Below are 22,240 nucleotides of genomic sequence, written 5' to 3' on the forward strand. Positions count from 1 at the left end.
TGTTCATTGAATAAACTTTTCTATAGGATAATGGTCATAGAATGAAATTTTCTGTAATACCCCTTTGCACTTAACCGGATTTAATAAACTCACTGGGTTTCAAATGTCAATTCTATAGCGCAAACGTCAAATAAATCCTCAAAAAGAAGATTAAACCGACAAACGCCGTTTAAGAAAATATTCCTCGGATTAATATAATGCCTGTTCCAGAACCTGCAAGAAGCTACTACTTTTTACTACGATAACATTTTTTACTTTACGTTATCGAAAAAAATAGTAAAAATTAGTAAATTTTTGCAGTACTGGAACAGACCAATATTTAGAAAAAATGTGGAAAATACATTTTTGTTTATTCTGGCATCAGTGGCTCATGGTGAAATTCATTTGTGATGTCTGGAAATTTTTATTCTAATAAGGTGGCAATACTTTCCTCAAAATTCAGCTGATATTTACATATCAGTGTTGGGCACTTTATACTATGAGAGCGTGTGTTCATTTTCATTTCATTATTTTATTATTTCCTTGTAAAGATTTTTACAAGAAAAACGGTGACAAGTTTAGGCAAGTTTGTGGACTAGATACGGTTAAAATATTGTCTTAAACGCCGTGCTACTCAAAACTTCTTCAACTGAACTAGTTCGTTCACGATCTACACAACACTACTAGCATTCGTTAATGCGTCATATGTTTTTGGCTTCGTTGTTCGTCATAATATTCGCGAAATTCGAAATTCTCTCATTTAAGTCAGTGCAAGTGAAGAAGCTAAAACATTTATTTATATAAATAATATTTTTGTGGAGGGGAGGAAGCGTAAAGGGTCTACCCCCAAACAGGTTTTATTCAATTAACCATAAATTATTTACAAGTCACAAGAGTAAAAACAACTTGTTGTTGTGGCGTTACAATTGGACAGCGACAACCAACAAAAAACCCCAAAACACAAAGCTAAACAGTCTTTAATTAAACTTCCCAACAAGCAGTTCGTTTTAAGAGTTCGTCTTCGAAAACTACGGGCTATTGAAAAATCTCGAAAAGAAAAAATTAATCGAAATAAACGAAAATGGTAACACGTATTAGTGGAACCATTGTACTGGTGTTAAGTGCATTACTGCTACTTTCTCCCCCCTTAAGTGAGGCTAAGCGGGCTTTGGGTGGTGGAGGTCGTAAGACATCATCGGGTGGAGGTCACACCACCCGAAGACAACCGGATACACATGTCACGAAGCCGACGTACTCTGTTAGCAGCGGCAATTCACATGCCGACCAAGCTAAACTCAGCTATCCCAATTATAATGCACAACCCAATAGACCAGCCAGTGCTCCATCCTCTTCGAACAACCAACCGATAGGCTGGAATGTACCAAATAATCAACATGCCGCCGGACCTCCACCAGCCTATTCACCGAGTAATGTAGCTGGTGGAGCCAAGACGAATATTCATGAACCTCCACCGGTCTATCAAAAGCCCAACTACGGTGCTCCACCTCCAAACTATAACCAAGCAACTGGTACTCATTATGGTTCAGCCTCATATCCCCAACAACAGCTGCCGGCTGGCGCTACCTATCACAGTCCCAATAATCTTCCACCAGGGGCAACGCTCTATAACAATCCATCACATGTTCCAGGAGGTTATCCTATGGCTGGTGGTTATCCGATGGGCGGCGGAGGTTATCACGCCCCCAGTGGTGGTTATTATCCTGCAAATTCTGTTCCAGCTGGTGCTAGTTATTTCCCTGCTGGTGGTCAATTGCCACCAGGCGCAGTGATGTATTCATCACCGCCACAACAAACATCATCCGGATTAGGTTTTGGTAAGTAAAAGAGAGGGGGGAAATGGGGAAGAAAATTTTGTTGCTTTTCAGGGCAATCATGAATATTTCCCTCGGAATTTTCCGCACGGAAAATAATTTTAAAAAGTGATATTCCCTTAAAATCAATATTTTAATACGTTGAAAACCTACTAGAATCACTTAATTATGGAATATTTTCCCCGAATCGATAAAAATATTCTCGTTTTGGACATAAATTTGGAAATTAAAAATTGTAAAATTGGGGAAAGGGAAAAAATTCCGCACGGAATTTTTATTCATGATTGCCCTGTTTATGTTTTTAATATGCAAAAAGTGTGACGAAAATGTTTAAACATTTTATGGGCCAAGTTCGATGGTGGCAATGGGGAAAGTGACTTAAGTAATGGGCATCACTTGAATTTTCATTCAATTTCTCAGAGATTGACCATCTCCCTGCATGGTCCCCTAAACTTTACTTCAATCGTGACGACAACAACAACAAAAATAAGATAACGATAATCTTTTTTATGCGAAAAAGTTCATCCGATAAACTTTCATCTCATGCACTTTTTAGTAGGAAAAAGTTCATCCCATGAACTTTTCTATAGGAAAAAGTTCGTCCGATGAAATTTTCTATAAGAAAAAGTTCATCCGATGAACTTTTCTATAAGAAAAATTCATCCGATGAACTTTTCTATAGGAAAAAGTTCATCCGATGAACTTTTCTATAGGAAAAAGTTCATCCGATGAACTTTTCTATAGGAAAAAGTTCATCCGATGAACTTTTCTATAGGAAAAACTTCATCCGATGAACTTTTCTATAGGAAAAACTTCATCCGATGAATTTTTCTATAGGAAAAACTTGATGATGAACTTTTCTATAGGAAAAACTTGATGATGAACTTTTCTATAGGAATAAGTTCATCCGATGAACTTTTCTATAGGAAAAACTTCATCCCATTAACTTTTCTATAGGACAAAGTTCATCCGATGAACTTTTATATAGCAACAAGTTTATCCGATGAACTTTTCTATAGGAAAAAGTTCATCCGATGAACTTTTATATAGCAAAACGTTCAACCGATGAAGTTTTCTATAGGAAAAGGTTCATCCGATGAAGTTTTCTATAGGAAAAGGTTCATCCGATGAACTTTTCTATAGGAAAAGGTTCATCCGATGAAGTTTTCTATAGGAAAAGGTTCATCCGATGAACTCATCCGATGAACTTTTCTATAGGAAAAACTTGATGATGAACGTTTATATAGCAAAACGTTCATCCGATGAAGTTTTCTATAGGAAAAGGTTCATCCGATGAACTTTTCTATAGGAAAAGGTTCATCCGATGGACTTTTCTATAGGAAAAGGTTCATCCGATGAAGTTTTCTATAGGAAAAGGTTCATCCGATGAACTTTTCTATAGGAAAAGGTTCATCCGATGAAGTTTTCTATAGGAAAAGGTTCATCCGATGAACTCATCCGATGAACTTTTCTATAGGAAAAACTTGATGATGAACGTTTATATAGCAAAACGTTCATCCGATGAAGTTTTCTATAGGAAAAGGTTCATCCGATGAACTTTTCTATAGGAAAAACTTCATCCGATGGACTTTTCTATAGGAAAAGGTTCATCCGATGGACTTTTCTATAGGAAAAGGTTCATCCGATGGACTTTTCTATAGGAAAAGGTTCATCCGATGAACTTTTCTATAGGAAAAAGTTCATCCGATGAACTTTTCTATAGGAAAAAGTTCATCCGATGAACTTTTCTATAGGAAAAAGTTCATTCGATGACTTCTATAGGAAAAAATTCATCCGATGAACTTCTGTATAGGAAAAAGCTCATCCGATGAACTTTTCTATAGGAAAAGTTCATCCGATGAACTTTTATATAGCAAAACGTTCATCCGATGAAGATTTCTATAGGAAAAGGTTCATCCGATGAACTCTTCTATAGGAAAAGGTTCATCCGATGAACTTTTCTATAGGAAAAAGTTCATCCGATGAACTTTTCTATAGGAAAAGGTTCATCCGATGAACTTTTCTATAGGAAAAAGTTCATCCGATGAACTTTTCTATAGGAAAAAGTTCATCCGATGAACTTTTCTATAGGAAAAAGTTCATCCGATGAACTTTTCTATAGGAAAAACTTCATCTTATGAACTTCTCTATAGGAAAAAGTTCATCCGTTGAACTTCTCTATATGAAAAACTTTTCTATAGGAAAAAGTTCATCCGATGAACTTTTCTATAGGAAAAACTTCATCCGATGGACTTTTCTATAGGAAAAGGTTCATCCGATGGACTTTTCTATAGGAAAAGGTTCATCCGATGGACTTTTCTATAGGAAAAGGTTCATCCGATGAACTTTTCTGTAGGAAAAAGTTCATCCGATGAACTTTTCTATAGGAAAAAGTTCATTCGATGACTTTTCTATAGGAAAAAATTCATCCGATGAACTTCTGTATAGGAAAAAGCTCATCCGATGAACTTTTCTATAGGAAAAAGTTCATCCGATGAACTTTTATATAGCAAAACGTTCATCCGATGAAGATTTCTATAGGAAAAGGTTCATCCGATGAACTTTTCTATAGGAAAAGGTTCATCCGATGAACTTTTCTATAGGAAAAAGTTCATCCGATGAACTTTTCTATAGGAAAAGGTTCATCCGATGAACTTTTCTATAGGAAAAATTTCATCCGATGAACTTTTCTATAGGAAAAAGTTCATCCGATGAACTTTTCTGTAGGAAAAATTTCATCCGATGAACTTTTCTATAGGAAAAATTTTATCCGATGAACTTTTCTATAGAAAAAACTTCATCTTATGAACTTCTCTATAGGAAAAAGTTCATCCGATGAACTTCTCTATATGAAAAAGTTCATCCGATGCCTTTTCTATAGAAAAACTTTTCTATAGGAAAAAGTTCATCCGATGAACTTTTCTATAGGAAAAAGTTCATCCGATGAAGTTTTGGAGCAGGTTGAACGTTTGGACTGGATTCGGATAGATCTGAAATTTTTACCACCGGTAGGGATTGCTGTGCTGATCACGCCAATGTATATATCATGGGTAGGAAGCCCATACTTCCCGAGATATAGAATCCGAAATTTAAAAAAATTCCTTGGTTTTGACGATAAGTTTAGTTTAAAACGAATTTGTTTCATATATAGCCGGCCTTCGGTCGGGGATTTAAGACTTTCTCCTATGGACAGGAGCAAATCTCGGCTAACGCGAACAAAATTTTCCTTTAAATCAAAATTTTTTTTATCATCGATCCGAATCTAGTCCTTATATTCAACTTGTGCCGAAAATATTCATCGAATGAACTTTTTTATAGAAAAATGTTTATTGGATGAACATTTTTGTAGCATCGGATAAACTTTTCTGTAGGAAAAAGTTCATCGAATGAACTTTTATTGATCCAATGAACTTTTCTATAGCAAAATCTTCATCCGATGAACTTTTCTATAGCAAAATCTTCATCCGATGAACTTTTCTATTGCAAAATCTTCATCCGATGATCTTGAGGAAAAGGTTCATCCGATTAAATTTTTTATAGGAAAATGTGTATACGGAGAACTTTTCTATAGGATAAGTTTATACGATCAACTTTGCTATAGGAAATTCTTCATCCGATGATCTTGAGGAAAAGGTTCATCCGATTAAATTTTTTATAGGAAAATGTGTATACGGTGGCATTTTCTATAAGAAAATGTTTATCCGAAGGAATTTTCTGCCAAAAATGTTTATTCGACGTACTTTTTCTAGGAAAACAGTTCATCCGATGAAGATGAAAAATATAAGAAAATGTTTATCCGATGAACTTTTCTATAGGAAAATGTTCATTCGATGGATTTTTCTACTGTACCATTCGATGAAGATTTCTATACGGAAGTAAACATCCCACCATACGGAAGTACAATTCGTCGCCTGAGAAGGGTACTTTTTCATAGGTTTTTATATTGAGTTCGTGTGATCTGCCCCAAAAAAATTACGTGATGTAAATAATAAAACGCTACCTAGGTATTAATTGATGTACCCATCTAGGAACCGCTTTAGAAGAATGCTAAGTATGTATTGTATTAATTATACCCTCCACCATATGGAGGGTATAATTAAATTTGTCATTTATATATTAGAATTGTTCGTTTGGAATAATTTAATTCTTTTTAATTCTTCAGATGATGAGTATACTACCTTTCCAATATTTGCTTTGTTCACCGCTCACTTTTATTAAACTTTCTAATGAAGCAGAAAAATAACATAGCTATTCAAAATCTAATCTCCAAACATTATGCATGCATCAGTTAGCCGGGTGACAGATGCAAACGTGTGTTAAACTTGTTTTTTTAGTCAGTCTGTTACTGCTAAATAATACTCCCTTTGTTTCTCCTATAGACAATGCGCTATAGCCAGCTGGGGGATCAATGATAAATAAATTGGTTACGTGCCAGTTATTATTGTTACTCGTGTAAACAAATCTCAAACACAATAAAAATGTTATTAATTTTAAGGAATTCCATCAATTACATAGGAAATCTATTAAGAAGAAGGTTCAAAATTTAATCTTTTTCTAATGGAAACGATTTCGTCAGAGATTTCAATCTGTCGCCATACTTCAGCCAAGTTTTTTTTTTTTTGACATGAATATCAAAAACGTGTTAATTACTTCGATAAACAACAACGATTATCACAAGACCTTAAAGTGAAGACACAAACAAAATATGCTCCCCTTTAGAAGTTGTATACAATACCGGCGAAAACAAGTAAAAACATATATACCTAGAAATCATGATCGAAACACTTTGAATTTAAAAATATTTTTTTTAATGCTAAGCTGGCTTTAAATACCCTATGAAGACCCATGAGATGAAATTTTCAGTAGGACATTGTCTTCCTATTTTAATTAAAATAAAATGGACATTTTTGCGAATGGAAACCTACACATGTAGAGACACATTTCATAAAAATCCACTGTTTACTGACTCCCAACCAACTCCACTCTGTTTTCTAAATGTTAATTACATTACCCATCTTTTTCCCACAAGAAAACAATGTCAAAGTCGTCTTTACAGTTCCTTAACATATGAAACGAAAAGAGTTGTTAATCTGTCCATGACATGCAAATTTCGTATTTATGCAATCGACACATTTCTTGACCATTAAAAAAGTATATTGACATGTTTTGTTTGTCAATAGCTTTGTGTAGTGTGTGTTACCTTTTTGGGTAGAATTTTTGTTTAAATGGAGGAGGAGGAATGTTTGTGTATAGTATACTGAAATGTGACACTAAACAGTTTGTGTGTATGATTCAGAAGATTTGTCGCAATTTCTTTTTTTCCTTTGTTTCTGAAAAAAAAGTCTCGTCAATGTATTGCTGTGACTGATGCCATTTACTAATGGGCTTAAATGTAGTTTGGTGGCATTATTTTCATCATAAATTTGTCGTGGTCAGAACCATTTTTCTTGATGAGTTTTAAATATTACAAATTATTTTATTAAATATGGAAATCTAATGGGTACTTTACACGGTATGTTTTTTACATATGAGTTGTCACTTCTCCCATACAAAATGTACTTGCAAAGTGACAACTCATAAGTAAAAAAACATATCGTGTAAAGTACCCATAAGTACATACATACGTATTTTATTAAAATATTGTTTGGGGTTAAGTTCGTACTGTTTTTGAAAAGTGTCAATATCCCCCACAATACCTCATTTTATGGGATTGACCAAAGGGAAAATAGTTCTACATCAAATGTCACCATAGGTCATTGGAACAGAAGAAATCTGTAAATACAATATTTAGCATTAAAACCTATTAAAAACAATTTACTAAAACAAGTTTTTGGGGTTGTGTTCATACTATTTTCGAAAGGTGTGAATTTTTCCCACAAAACCTCATTTTATGGGGTTGGCATCAAAGGGTAACTAATTCTACATCAAGTTTCACCGTAGGTCATGGAAGAAAAAAATTCTGCATATACAATGTTTAACTTTAAAAATTATTAAAAGCAATTTACTAAAATCAAATTCAAGGGTTATGTTAGTATTGTTTCCGATAAGAGCCAATTTCTTCCACAAGACTTCATTTCATGTTAGGTTCTCGGTGTCAATGGAAAAATAAGCATACATCAAATTTCACTATAGGTCATAGAACAAAAGAAGTCTGTAAATACAATATTTAACTTTAAAAACTATTAAAATAAATTTACAAAAACAAGTTTTGGGGTTATGTTCATGCTATTTTGGAAAGTTGTGAATTTCTCCCACAAAACCTCATTTTATGGGGTTGGCGTCAAAGAGAAACTAATTCTACATCAAATTTCACCGTGGGTCATGGAACAAAAGAAGTCTGCATATACAATATTTAACTGTAAAAATTATTAAAAGCAATTCACTAAAATCAAGTTTTGGGGTTATGTTAGTATTGTTTCCGAAAAGAGGCAATTTCTTCCACAAGACTTTATGTTAGGGTCTCGGTGTCAATGGGAAAATAAGCATACATCAAATTTCACTATAGGTCATAGAACAAAAGAAGTCTGTAAATACAATATGTAACATTAAAAACTATTAAAACAAAAAATTTACTAAAACAAGTTTTGGGGTTATGTTCGTACTGTTTTCGAAATGTGTCAATATCTCTCACAATACCTCATTTTATCTGGTGGGTCTCAAAGGGAAACTAATTCTACATTAAATTTTACTATAGGTTACCGAACAAAAGAAATTTGTAAATACAGTATATATTATAAAAAACTACAAAAACAATTTATTAACAAAAATTTTTGGGGTTAAGTTCGTACTGTTTTCTCGAAAAACACTTAAATTTAGAGTCTAGGTGTAAGGGGAAAAGTAATTCTACATAAAATTTCCCTATAGGTTTCCGAACAAATGAAATCTGTAAATACCGTATATATCATTAAAAACAATAAAAAATATTTAACAAAATATTTTGGGGTTAAGTTCGTACTTTTTTTCAAAAAGTGTCCAAATCTCTCAATATACTTTATTTAAGGGTCTCACTGTGAAAGGGAAAAAAATTCTACATCAAATTTCACTATAGGTCACCATGCAAAAGAAAGTTGTAAATATGACTTGAAATATTAGAAAATTTAAAAACAAATTCGTTAAAAATGATTTATGGCCAAAGTTTTGTGCTGTTTTCGAAAAGTGTCAATTTCTGCCACAGGACTTCAATTTGGAGTCTTGGTGTCAAAGGAAAAGTAATTCTACATCAAATTTTAGTATAGGTCACAGAACAAAGAAAATCTGTACATACATTATATATCATTAAAAAGTGTTCAAATTAATTTGTTATACCAGATATGTGAGGTGAATTTCGTACTCTTCTCGATTAGTGTCAATTTAATATAGAAAACTTTATTCTAAGCGGTTGAGGTCAAGGGAGAAAAAATTCCACCGTAAATTTCATTGTAAATCTCCAAATTGATTCAAAATTTTTAAAGAAATATTAGTAAAAAAAACACTAAAAGCACTAAAAATGTTGTGAAGGTTAATTTCTTATTCTTACTGTTTTCGAATAGTGCCATTTTGTCCTACCATGCTTCTTCGTATTAAGCTGTAAACAGATACAACGTTTGGGTAATGTTTTGTGTCGTTTTGGCCGTTTTTACACAGTTGGGCATGATGCCGAAAAATTCAAATTCATTTGAAATATATGCCGGCAAACAGATATACGCTGGACTTTTGTATCGCCGTCGCCCTGTTGTTGTTGTTTTTTTTTCTCGACGCCCAACGCAAAACTTTAATCAAACGCTGTATCTGTTTCCAGCTTATCTGTTTTCAGCTTTAGAGGTGGAAAAAATATTGCAATTTAAATTTCGCCATTAGTCACTGAAGAATATAATCCTAAAGCTATAATATCTGTAACAATTTGTAAATGTTAACATAATTAAATTTCAGAATGTCCCCCCCAAAAGAATTTTACTTATATTTGCTGTTTTCTTTCCCACAGGTTCTGGTTTAGCTGCCGGTGCAATTGGTGGTGCAATTTTGGGACATGTCTTGACACCCAGTCACACCAAGGTCGTAGAACAGGCTCCAGCTGCTGGTAATGCTGCCGGTGGAGGTGATCGCGTTATTATTATCAACAATACAGGACAACCTATCAATGCCACAGATGCAAATGGTGCCACTATAATAAACGCTGGCGGTACACCAGCTCCCGCCACCAGTGATGCTGCAGCAGCTGCCGTTCCCATGGCTCCTTTGGCACCTTTGGCCCCAATGCCTGCCGGAGATATGAATAATACATCACCAGCTCCAATGGCCCCCATGGCTGATGGTACAAATGCCACAAATCCCGAACAACCTCCGGCTCCTGCTCCTGGCGGCATAATTTGTGTGCCCGTTCGAGTTAATGCCACTGATCCCAATGATGCAACCAAAATGATGGAAGTTGAACAAATTGCATGCTATCCAGCACCGCCACCAGCAGCCATGGATCCTGCTGCTCCAGGTCAACAACCCCCAGCAGATGGCTCAGCACCTTTGGCCCCCATGCAGCCTGTGCCCGCAGGAGGTTCTGAACAGCTGCAACAATCTACATTGGTGGGTGAACAAAATGCCAAAACAGCCGATTCTGGAGCCAATCGCCAACAACAACAACAACAGGGTCTAATTGGACTAATTGTTTGCTTTGTGGTTAGCTATTTGCTTGCCTATTAAAAATCTCTTTATAACCCTTTTATATTGAATCTCCCCACAAAAAAACCCCTTTGTTAATATTTCGAACAAAACAAGTAATCTTGAGAATCTCCATTGAATCTTGTCAAACAAACAGCAAATATTAAAACAAATTTGTAATTAAATGCAGTAACATACCTACCCCCTTTTATCCATTGCTAGCTTTTTGCTAATTAGTATTCGTTGCAGACAAAATAACTTGTCTTTAGCACTTAGTAACCTTGAATACATTTTTGAAAATAATTGAAATTGAAACTTAATTCGAATGCAAAGAAAAAAATACAATATACCTCTATTGAAGAAGCTTTAAGTGTTAATTAAAATTAAATTAGATTTTTTTGTTTTATATTTTTAATAAGATATTAAATGAACCCATTTTGTAATTTCATACAAAGAACTTCTCCTTACTTCTCTCTCAATTGTCAAAAAAAAAAAAAAACAAATATTTGTATTATTAATTAATAGTTCTCCCGGTGTTCACCCATTTGTCCACACCTCCAACCAACAAATGTACATTTAACACCATTCCCATTCCATTTGTCCTTTTAAAAGACCTTTTGTGACCTTTTGAGTTTAACCTCTTTTAACTTGTAACAAACTAAACTAAATGTGGACTATCATAATTCTAATCATTGTTTGTTTGTATGTATCTTCCTTCATTTATAATGAACAAGAAAAACAAACCGAAGAGCGACCAACAAATCGTCAAAATTTACTTATACACACAGTTATACCAACACCAATAACAAAACCACTTGAACTACTGGCAAATTTATGGCCTTAAAAATACGAAACGTAATTAGGGAATTTTTTTCTTTGTAAAAACTGCAAAACGTCTTTCTGTTTTTTGTATTATTTCATAACGGTAAACTACTCTACTATTGTTCAATACAATTTTGTTGGCAGCTTTTATTGATAAACTACTATATATTGTTGTATTTTTTATTATTACTATTATTAATTGTTAAAATTGTTGTATTTTATATTTTCAAAAATTTTCATATTTTTTCTCGAAATCCAATAAAATATATGCATCATAATACTCCAATGCAGGTATTTTAAATGTTAAGTTTGTCTTTAAGGATATACTAAGGTGGGCCCGCATCCCTTTTCTTTGGGCTGTTGTGGAGTTTTGTGAATGTGAAAAAATCTACCATCATTATACCCTCCACCATATGGAGGGTATAACTAAATTTGTCATTCCGTTTGTAACACATCGAAATATTCGTCGGAGACCCTATAAAGTATATATATTATTGATCAGCATAAAATTCTATGTCGATTTAACCATGTCCGTCCGTCTGTCTGTTGAAATCAAGATACAGCTCGCAATTTTAAAGATAGAGAGTCAATATTTGATACTGAAGTTTTTATTACTTGCAGGATGGTTGGTATTGAACATGGGCTATATCGGTCCTCGTTTTGATATAGCCCCCATAGAACGGTACCACCCGATTTTCGGTATTTTGAAGGTACTAGCTTCACTATCACACCGAAATGGCTGAAATTTGGCACTTAGTCTTCTTTAAGGGTATAAAACTTTCCCCCAGAATTTCGTCGGTACCGGTCCCCGTCTTCATATAGCCCCCATAGAACGGTACCTCACGATTTTCGGTATTTTGAATGTTTTAGTTTCATTATCACACCAATATGGCTGAAATTTGGTACTTAGTCTGCGTTAGGGGTATAAAACCTTCCCCCTAAATTTTGTCGGTATGGGTCCATGCCTTCATATAGCCCCCATAGAACGGTACCTCCCGATTTTCGATATTTTGAATGTTTTAGTTTCATTATCACACCAATATGGCTGTGTTAGGGTTCTACTGTAAACAATCAGAAACTAGGCATCATTGTTATTATACATACACACACACACACTTGCTACCCTCATGCTATACTCTTTCTCACTCAGTCAGTCTCTTTCAGTCATTCAGACAACACAGTCATTGTATTACACCACAAGTAGTAACACGCACATCAATTGTAACGTATTTTCAGTTTCCAGAATTAAACAGAATAAATCTTGCTTAAGTTTGTTAATTTATCAATAAGTCTTTTATTTACAACATAAAAGCACAACTAAATCTTTTACTCAAACGTAAGAGCACAACAACTGGCGACGAGGACGGTGAATAAGGAAATAAATTCTTTAATTTCAATTCATCTACGCAAAAATCAACTGCACATAAAATGTCAAGCGAGAACATTGTGAAATTACTAGCTGAACAGCAAGCGGCTATGAATCTTCAAACGCAGTTACTGCAACAATTAACAAATCTACTTCAAGCACAGAGTACTGGAAACACCAAAGATGCTACGAGTCCCAGCACTTCAAAAGCAGCATTGATGGAATCTCTTTCACATTCCATGACAGACTTCGTTTATGAACCGGAAAGCGGATTAATTTTTCAAGCGTGGTACAATCGCTACCAACATGTCTTCGAAAAAGAAGCCCAATCTCTGGACGATCATGACAAAGTTGCGTTACTCTGGAGAAAGATGTCAAACAGTGTTCACGAAAGATTCAGGAACTACGTTCTTCCAAAGAATCCAACAGAAATGAGTCTCAAAGACACCCTGGAGAAACTTAACAAACTATTTGGTAAGGTAGAAACTCAAGTGTCTCAACGCTACAAGTGTTTGCAAATGAAAAAACTTGAAGGAGAAGACTATAAGGAATACGCCGGTAGAGTTAACTTACAGTGCGAACTCTTCAAGCTAAATGAAATGCAAGTGGATCAATTCAAGTGTCTAATCTATGTCTTAGGTTTACAATCAAGCAAAGACAACGACATTCGCTTACGTTTACTCAAATTGCTAGACGAAGCAAAGGACTCCACAACTCTAGACACTATTGTAGATGAAACTCAACGACTCATGGATTTGAAAACAGACAATACATTGATCGAGCATCAATCGCAATCAATATGCGCAGTCAAGAAATTCGCCAAGAACAACAACAAGCATTCCCATAAAATTCCTAAAACGCCCTGCTGGTTATGCGGAGACATGCATTACTCAAAATACTGTCCATTTAAAAATCATAAATGTTCAAAGTGTCAGCAGACAGGTCACAAGGATAACTTTTGCAAAAGCGCAAAAGGAGGCAAGTCCACTACAGACAAAACTGCAGTCAAGTCGGACAAAACAAAATACAACGCCAACGCTGTATTCTCTTCAAAGCAACTCCAATTTCAACAATTGCGAAAATATACCACCGTGGAAATAAACAAGAAACAAGTCAAATTACAAATCGACACAGCATCCGATATTTCAATCATATCACGATCAACATGGGAATACATAGGTAAGCCTCACGTACACAAAACAAATGATACTGCAACAGACGTGAATTCCAACAGCATCAGCCTAATCGGAAAGTGTCAATGCAACATAACGGTATCAGACAAAACGCTAACTCTACAATGTTACGTCACGGAAATCGATAACTTAAACATAATGGGTATCGACTGGATACAAAGTTTTAACCTTTGGGACAAACCAATTTCAGCTTGGTGTCGCCAAATATCAAACGATGAATACATATCAAACCTGAGAAGCAAGTTCAAACCTGTTTTCGACAACAGCAGTCTTGGCCTTTGTACAAAAACCAAAGTGCATATTAAACTTCTTCCAGACGCAAAAGAAACATTCATTGCAAAACGCCCAGTACCATATGCCGTGAGAACAGAAATAGAAACAGAGCTAGATAGACTTGAAAAAGCAAATATCATCACACCAGTCAATTCTTCAAAATTTGCAGCGCCAATAGTCGTAAGTAGAAGGAACGGAAAAATTAGAATTTGTGCAGACTATTCCACGGGTCTCAACAATTCAATTGAACCAAATCAGTATCCTCTGCCCACTCCCGAAGAAATTCTCTCAGATTGTCACGATTGTATGATATTTAGTCATTTGGATCTCTCTGACGCATATCTACAAGTAGAAGTCGACGATCAAAGCAAAGACTTGCTAACTATTAATACTCACAAAGGGTTATACAGATTTAATCGCCTCACTCCAGGTATAAAATCAGCACCAGGATCCTTCCAGCGAATCATGGATGAGCTATGCACAGGCATCCAAGGAGCACGAGCGTACATAGACGACATAGTCTTGGCAAGTAGATCTCTTCACGATCACAAAACTAATCTTAATTTGTTATTACAGAAAATTCAAGATTACGGGTTCAAACTCAAATTCGAAAAATGTCAATTTTTCAAACCATCAATAAAGTATCTAGGTCAAATCATAGATAAAAATGGCATACGACCTGATCCAGATAAAATTCTTGCAATACAGAACCTGAAGGTCCCTGAAAACATTTCAGAAGTACGATCTTTACTAGGCTCCATAAACCACTATGGAAAGTATGTCTACAACATGAAAAACATCCGAAAACCACTAGATGATCTCTTAAAAAAAGATCACAAATTCATTTGGACCAAAGAATGTCAACAATCTCTCAACGAATTCAAACGCATTCTAACATCGGATTTACTACTAACTCATTACAATCCAGCATTGCCAATTCACATTGCAGCGGACGCATCATCACATGGCATCGGAGCGGTAATATACCATACTTACCCAGACAACAGTGTCAAAGCCATTCATCACGTCTCAAGATCACTTACTCCAACGGAGCGAAATTACAGTCAAATCGAAAAAGAAGGACTAGCACTAGTTTTCGCCGTACAACGTTTCCACAAAATGATTTTCGGAAGAAAATTCACCCTACATACCGACCATAAGCCATTGCTCACCATATTTGGTTCCAAAAAAGGTATTCCGGTCTACACCGCGAACAGGTTACAACGTTGGGCTCTCATCCTTCTCACCTACGATTTCGATATAAAGTATACCAATACAAAGGATTTTGGACATGCAGACGTTCTGTCAAGATTGATAAGCGCACATGAAAAACCATCAGACGAGTACATCATAGCTTCAATCAACCTAGAAGACGACATAAGATATGACATCACAGACGCCGTATCAACACTGCCAGTTAGCTTCAAAATGATACAGGATGCAACCAAAAAGGATTCAACCTTACAAACAGTTTCAAACTACGTATACAACGGCTGGCCAGAAAACAAAAACAGCATAGATTCTTCAATTCTTCCATATTTCAACAGGCAAGATTCAATATCAATAACAGATGATTGTCTTATGTTCAATACGCGCATAATAGTACCCGAATGCTACAGAAAACAAATTCTCAAACAACTGCATCGCGTACACATAGGAACAGAAAGAAGCAAATCTATCGCACGCAGCTACGTATATTGGCCAAACATAGACAAGGACATAGAGACTTACGTCAAGAAATGCAACAATTGCCAACTCGCAGCAAAAAGTCCCATCAAAACCAACCTTTGTCCTTGGCCCACAACAACACGCGTTCTCGAACGTGTTCACATAGATTACGCAGGTCCTGTAAAAAGCATTTACTACCTCGTAATAGTGGATTCATATTCCAAATATCCCGTCATATATGAAACTTCATCAACCACGACCGCAGCAACATTAAGGTTACTAACAACTTATTGTTCACAGTTTGGAAATCCTGAACAAATCGTATCCGACAATGGAACACAATTTTCCTCAGCGGATTTTGAAAATTGGCGTTCTAAACGAGGAATCAAACACACACGAACAGTTCGATATCACCCAAGTTCCAATGGTCAAGCAGAAAGATTCGTCGATACTCTCAAACGATCTTTAAAAAAATCAGAGGGAAAGGAGACGGCATCTAATGCACTACAAACATTCTTAGAAGTGTATCGTTCAACACCGAACAAAAACTCACCTAATGAACTCTCTCCAGCGGAATCATTCCTAGGTCGAAAAATGAGAACAGTTTTCGATTTAATAACAAAGCCTCCACCAGCGAGCAGAGAGAGAAACATTCAAATGGAGAAACAATACAACCGGAAACATGGTACAAAACAACGAAATTTCATCACTGGAGATCTTGTCTACGCTAAACACTTCAAAGGTAATAATAGCTACTGGGTTCCAGGTGAAATTATAAACAAAGTGGGAAATGTTACCTACAACACTCTCATTCAAGTGGATAAGAGACAAATTCTTGTGAGATCTCACGCAGATCAACTCAGACCAAGAGAAACCGATGAAAATGTACCTGCAGAGCAAAATGATAATCTTCCTCTTCAAATCCTACTAGAAGACTTCAACATTAGTCCACCAATGGAAGAAGATTTCACAACTCCACCATCATCACCGGTTATGCACCCACAACGCATCACTTCTCGAAGAAACCCTGTACAGCCAGTATCCCGGACCCCCGAGAAGTCTCAAAAAGGGAGATGTTAGGGTTCTACTGTAAACAATCAGAAACTAGGCATCATTGTTATTATACATACACACACACACACTTGCTACCCTCATGCTATACTCTTTCTCACTCAGTCAGTCTCTTTCAGTCATTCAGACAACACAGTCATTGTATTACACCACAAGTAGTAACACGCACATCAATTGTAACGTATTTTCAGTTTCCAGAATTAAACAGAATAAATCTTGCTTAAGTTTGTTAATTTATCAATAAGTCTTTTATTTACAACATAAAAGCACAACTAAATCTTTTACTCAAACGTAAGAGTACAACAGGCTGAAATTTGGTATTTACTCTAGGTTGGGAGTATAAAACCTTCCCCCTAAATTTTGTCGGTATCGGTCCATGCCTTCACATAGCCCCCATGGAACGGTACCTCCCGATTTTCGGTATTTTGAAGATTGTGGCCTCAATATTCCACCGACTTGGCTGAAGTTTGGTATTAAGCCTTTGTTGGGGGTATACAACTTTCCCCAATAAATTTGTCGGTATAGGTCCACGCCTTCACCCTATTTTCGGTATTTTGAAGGTACTAGCTTCACTATCACACCGAAATGGCTGAAATTTGGCACTTAGTCTTCTTTAAGGGCATAAAACTTTCATCCAGAATTTCGTCGGTACCGGTCTACGCCTTCATATAGCCCCCATAGAACGGTACCTCCCGATTTTCGGTATTTTTAAGGTTTTAGCTTCATTATTCTACCAAAATGGCTGAAATTTGGTACGTAGTCTTCTTTAGGGGTATAAAACTTTCCCCCAGAATTTTGTCGGTATCGGTCCATGCCTTCATATAGCCCCCATAGAACGGTACCTCCCGATTTTCGGTATTTTGAAGATTGTGGCCTCAATATTCCACCGAAATGGCTGAAGTTTGGTATTAAGCCTTTGTTGGGGGGTATACAACTTTCCCCTATAAATTTGTCGGTATCGGTCCATGCCTTCATATAGCCCCCATAGAACGGTACCTTCCAATTTTTTGTGTTTTGAAGGTTGTGGCCTCGGTTTTCCTCCGAAATGGCTGAAATTTGGTATTGAGACATCGTTTGGGGGTTCCTTTTCCTTTCCTCTTTAAATTTGTCGTATAGGTCCACGCCTTCATATAGTACCCATTCAACGGTACCTCCCGATTTTCGATATTTTGAAGATTGTGGCCACAATTTTCCTCTGAAATGGCTGAAATTTGGTATTTAGACTTGGTTGGGGATACTCAAACTTCCCCTTTAAATTTGCCGGTATAGGTTCGCGCCTTCATATAGCCCCCATGGAAAGGTGCCTCCCGATGTTCGGTATTTTGAAGATTGTGGCTTCAATATTCCACCAAAATGGCTCAAATTTGGTATTGAATTTTCTTTGAGTCTAAAAACTTTCCGTCAGATATTTGTCGGTATAGATCGATGTTTTGAAATACCCCCGATAGAACGGTGCCTCACATTGTTTTGCCGAAATTGCTGAAATTTTGTATTAAGTCCTCTTCATACACGAATTGAAACTAATTTTTCCATTTTACTTCAATACAACTTGTGGTGGAGGGTATAACAAGTTTGGCCCGGCCGAACTTAATGCCGTTCTTACTTGTTTTTTATTATTATACCCTCAGCATTTATGCTAACGAGGGTGCATACACTTTCATACCAAAATGTGCTTCATCGAAATAATGGTTTTAAATCCCAAGTATGTTTGGACGAAATGTGTTTCAGACAATTTGGAGTCGATTTAGCAATGTCCGTCCGTCTGTCTGTCTGGCTGTCTGGTGCACACGATAACTCTCGAACGGATGAACCGATTTGGTCCAACATTTGGCTTTCGCAATATTTTGTCATAACTTAGTTTAAGTTCGAAGATGGATTATATCGGCCAACTTCTTCCGGTACCTCCCCCACAAAAGTTCGAAAATGTTCGGAAAATTTGTGCGCACGATAACTCTTTGCACATCGTGAAATTTCTACCAAACTTAGATGAGGATCCAATATGGACTCAATCGGTCCACGCCTTCGGGTACCTCCCACACAAAATTTCGGAAAAGTTCAGTTAAGGACCTGCTCTCGAATCGTTTTGATTTTTGTTGTAACAACTTGTATTCACGGCCACCCATACGGCGGTACAAGTTTCATCAGAGGCAAAACTATACTTCCTGAGAAAATAGCCTGAAAGGTTAAAAAAACCCTACGACACCGTGTGTAGTGGTTGCAGCGCAAGATTCGATCCAAAATTTGAACTTCATAATATTTTGTCCAAACTTAGTTTAAGTTCGAAGATGGGACCAAATCGGTTCACAACTTCCGGTACTTCCCCCCAATATTTAAAAAAATGTCACAAAAATGGTATGCACGATGTCTCTTAAACGGGTCAACCCATTTCGGTCCTCTCCTTAGGATATCTCCCCCACAAAAGTTCAACATTTGTGTCCAAGTGCAGTTAAGGGTCTGTTCGGAGATCCTTTGGAAATTTATACCTGTTTACAACCATATTATGTTTTTTCGTGGACAAGTCCATGCTTCCTGGATTACTGGTCCAACAGGTGTACGATAACCCACTGAAATGACTCGATGTCTATCGAAAATATATGACTCTGTAGGTTCATTTCCTCCTTCGCAAAACTTTTGAACTGTAATCCTAATCCACATTTTTGTCGGCAAGTTCAAATGTCCAAAAAAAATCTGAAAAGACACTAAAAAATTCGGTCTGTCCGTAGATGGAAGTTCCAATTCAAATAGGCTGAGGGCATGATGAAATTATAAGGTGGCGTAAAACGGCCAGCTGATTGGTTTCAATCTGTCAAATATTTTGTTATTGTGAATAAATTGTATGAAAACGTAAACAAACATTTTGACATATTGAAGAATTTTTGGCCAAAATAGAGTTGTTGTTGTGCTACTTACGTGACCTGTTAAATAGATCTTGGCTGAGGGTATATCTCGTCGGCAAAGCATACTGATACTTTTTTACTTGTTTTTTTTTTTTTTTAATAGAGGCGATCAAGTTACCAATCCATTCGCTGCTTGTTATTGTTTACATACATCTATTATCCTCTTCTCTTGCACCTTCTAAAATGTGCGGACTTCTTTCACAGCAATACAATGGCATGGGAAATCCCCCTCCATAAGTTATATGCGATCTAATCTCCTCTCCAAAACTGAATGGCATGCAATAATTAATGTCAACTACACCAAGCATTCATTCATAGATAGAATGACTGACAGACAGAACGACAGGCAAACAGATCCATGACAATGAAACTGTTTTGAAATTCAGATTAGATTACAAATAAACTATAAAAATACTTAATTTTATAAATTTAATATTCAATTATAGCAAGCAGCTGAATGTTACATTTTGCCTTCAAAGTGTTTTGGTGTTGATTATGGCAAGCAATTGCCTCTGATATTCGTCACAATTGACGTTGGCGTTGAGTAATCATTGACTTTACCTGTGTTCCAAAAAAACACACAAAATGCAAAAAAAATGTTATTTGCATGAAAATCTCCAAACAAAGCCCACCTACCTCATGACTATGAAATGCCATAAGACCGGCATATGTTTGTTATTGTTGTTGTAATTGATAAGACAAACGCCAAAAAGGGAAATGCTGAGAACGGCTGATTTTTATCGGGGCAAAACTACTATAATCATTCATGACGGCATTATGAGTAAATAGAACCCATATTGAAAAAACACACAGAGAAAGAGCTGGGCTTTGAAACAGAGAGTGAGAGATTGCTGCTAATGAACCCTAATATAAATAAACAAGTTCATAGTGGAAAGGCGGTTATGAAAAAACAAATCAGAGATGGATAAAATCAACTGAATTCATTCGTTAAACATTTTCTGTAAAAAAATCATGCGATGAACATTTTCCTATAAAAAATTCTTACCATGACATTTTCCTATAGAAAAGTTCATCCGATGAACTTTTCCCTATAGAAAATTCATCCGATGAACATTTTCCTACAGAAAAGTTCATCCTATGAACATTTTCCTATAGAAAAGTTCATCCGATAAACATTTTCCTATAGAAGAGTTAATCCGATGAACATTTTCCTATAGAAGAATTCATTCTATAATCATTTGCCCATAGAAGAGTTAATTCGATGAACATTTTCCTTTAGAAAAATTCATCCGATGAACATTATCCTATAGAAAAGTTCATCCGATGAACATTTTCCTATAGAAAAGTTCATCCGATGAAAATTTTCCTATAGAAAAGTTATCCGATGAGCATTTTCCTATAGATAAGTTCATCCGATATACATTTTCCTATAGAAAAGTTCATCCGATGAACATTTTCCTATAGATAAGTTTATCCGATGAGCATTTTCCTTTCGAAAAGTTCATCTGATGAACATTTTTCTATAGAAAAGTTCATCCGATGAACATTTTCCTATAGAAAAGTTCATCCGATGAACATTTTCCTATAGAAAAGTTCATCCGCTGAAAATTTTCCTATAGAAAAGTTCATCCGATGAACATTTTCCTATAGAAAAATTCATCCGATGAACTTTTTCCTGTATAAAAGTTCATCCGATGAACTTTTTCCTATATAAAAGTTCATCCGATGAACTTTTTCCTATAGAAAAGTTCATCCGTTGAACTTTTTCCTATAGAAAAGGTCATCATACAAACAATTTCCTTTCGAAAAGTTCATCTAATGAATGTTTTTATATAGAAAATTCAACCGATAAACATTTTCCTATAGAAAAGTTCATCCAATGAACATTTTCCTATAGAAAAGTTGATCCGTTGAACACTTTACTATAGAAAAGTCCATAGGATAAAGATTTTGCTATAGAAAATTTCATCGGATGAACATTTGCCTATACAAAATTTCATTCGATGAATATTTTTCTACAGGAAAGTTCATCCGTTGAACATTTTTTTATAAAAAAGTTCATCCATGAACATTTTTCTATAGAAAAGTTCATCCGGTGAGCATTTTCCTATAAAAAAATTCACCCAACAAACAATTTCCTATAGAAAAGTTCATCCGATGAACTTTTTTCTATGGAATAGTTCATCCGATGAACATTTTCCTATAGAAAAGTTCATCCGATGAACATTTTCCTATAGAAAAGTTCATCCGATGAACATTTTCCTATAGAAAAGTTCATCCGATGAACATTTTCCTATAGAAAAGTTCATCCGATGAACATTTTCCTATAGAAAAGTTCATCCGATGAACATTTTCCTATAGAAAAGTTCATCCGATGAACATTTTCCTATAGAAAATTTCATCCGATGAACATTTTCCTATAAAAAAGTTCATCCGATAAACTTTTTCCTACAGAAAATTTCACCCGATAAACATTTTCCTATGGGAAAGTTTATGCGATAAACATTTTCCTATAGAAAAGTTCATCCGATGAACATTTTCCTATAG

At 35.7% G+C, this 22,240-nt stretch overlaps 1 protein-coding gene and 1 long non-coding RNA gene across 2 annotated transcripts; one reads left to right on the forward strand and one right to left on the reverse strand.

Annotated features, from left to right (window-relative positions):
• Positions 1-444: 444 nt before the first annotated feature.
• Positions 445-11,550, forward strand: LOC141397670 (uncharacterized). Its single transcript, XM_073974266.1, has 2 exons — positions 445-1,814; positions 9,772-11,550. Exons 1-2 carry the CDS (start codon positions 1,061-1,063, stop codon positions 10,482-10,484), a joined length of 1,467 nt encoding a protein of 488 aa, XP_073830367.1. The 5' UTR covers positions 445-1,060; the 3' UTR covers positions 10,485-11,550.
• Positions 11,551-19,418: 7,868 nt separating this feature from the next.
• On the reverse strand, positions 19,419-20,472 carry LOC141400107 (uncharacterized). Its single transcript, XR_012412081.1, has 3 exons — positions 20,369-20,472; positions 19,746-20,293; positions 19,419-19,534 (listed from the first exon to the last, which is right to left on the reverse strand). It is a non-coding gene; the product is annotated as an uncharacterized lncRNA (long non-coding RNA).
• Between the last annotated feature and the right edge of the window lie 1,768 nt (positions 20,473-22,240).

This window comes from Musca autumnalis, unplaced genomic scaffold (genome assembly GCF_047663935.1).
Source record: "Musca autumnalis isolate F117 unplaced genomic scaffold, ASM4766393v1 scaffold_3, whole genome shotgun sequence".
NCBI classification, from domain to species: Eukaryota; Metazoa; Arthropoda; class Insecta; order Diptera; family Muscidae; genus Musca; species Musca autumnalis.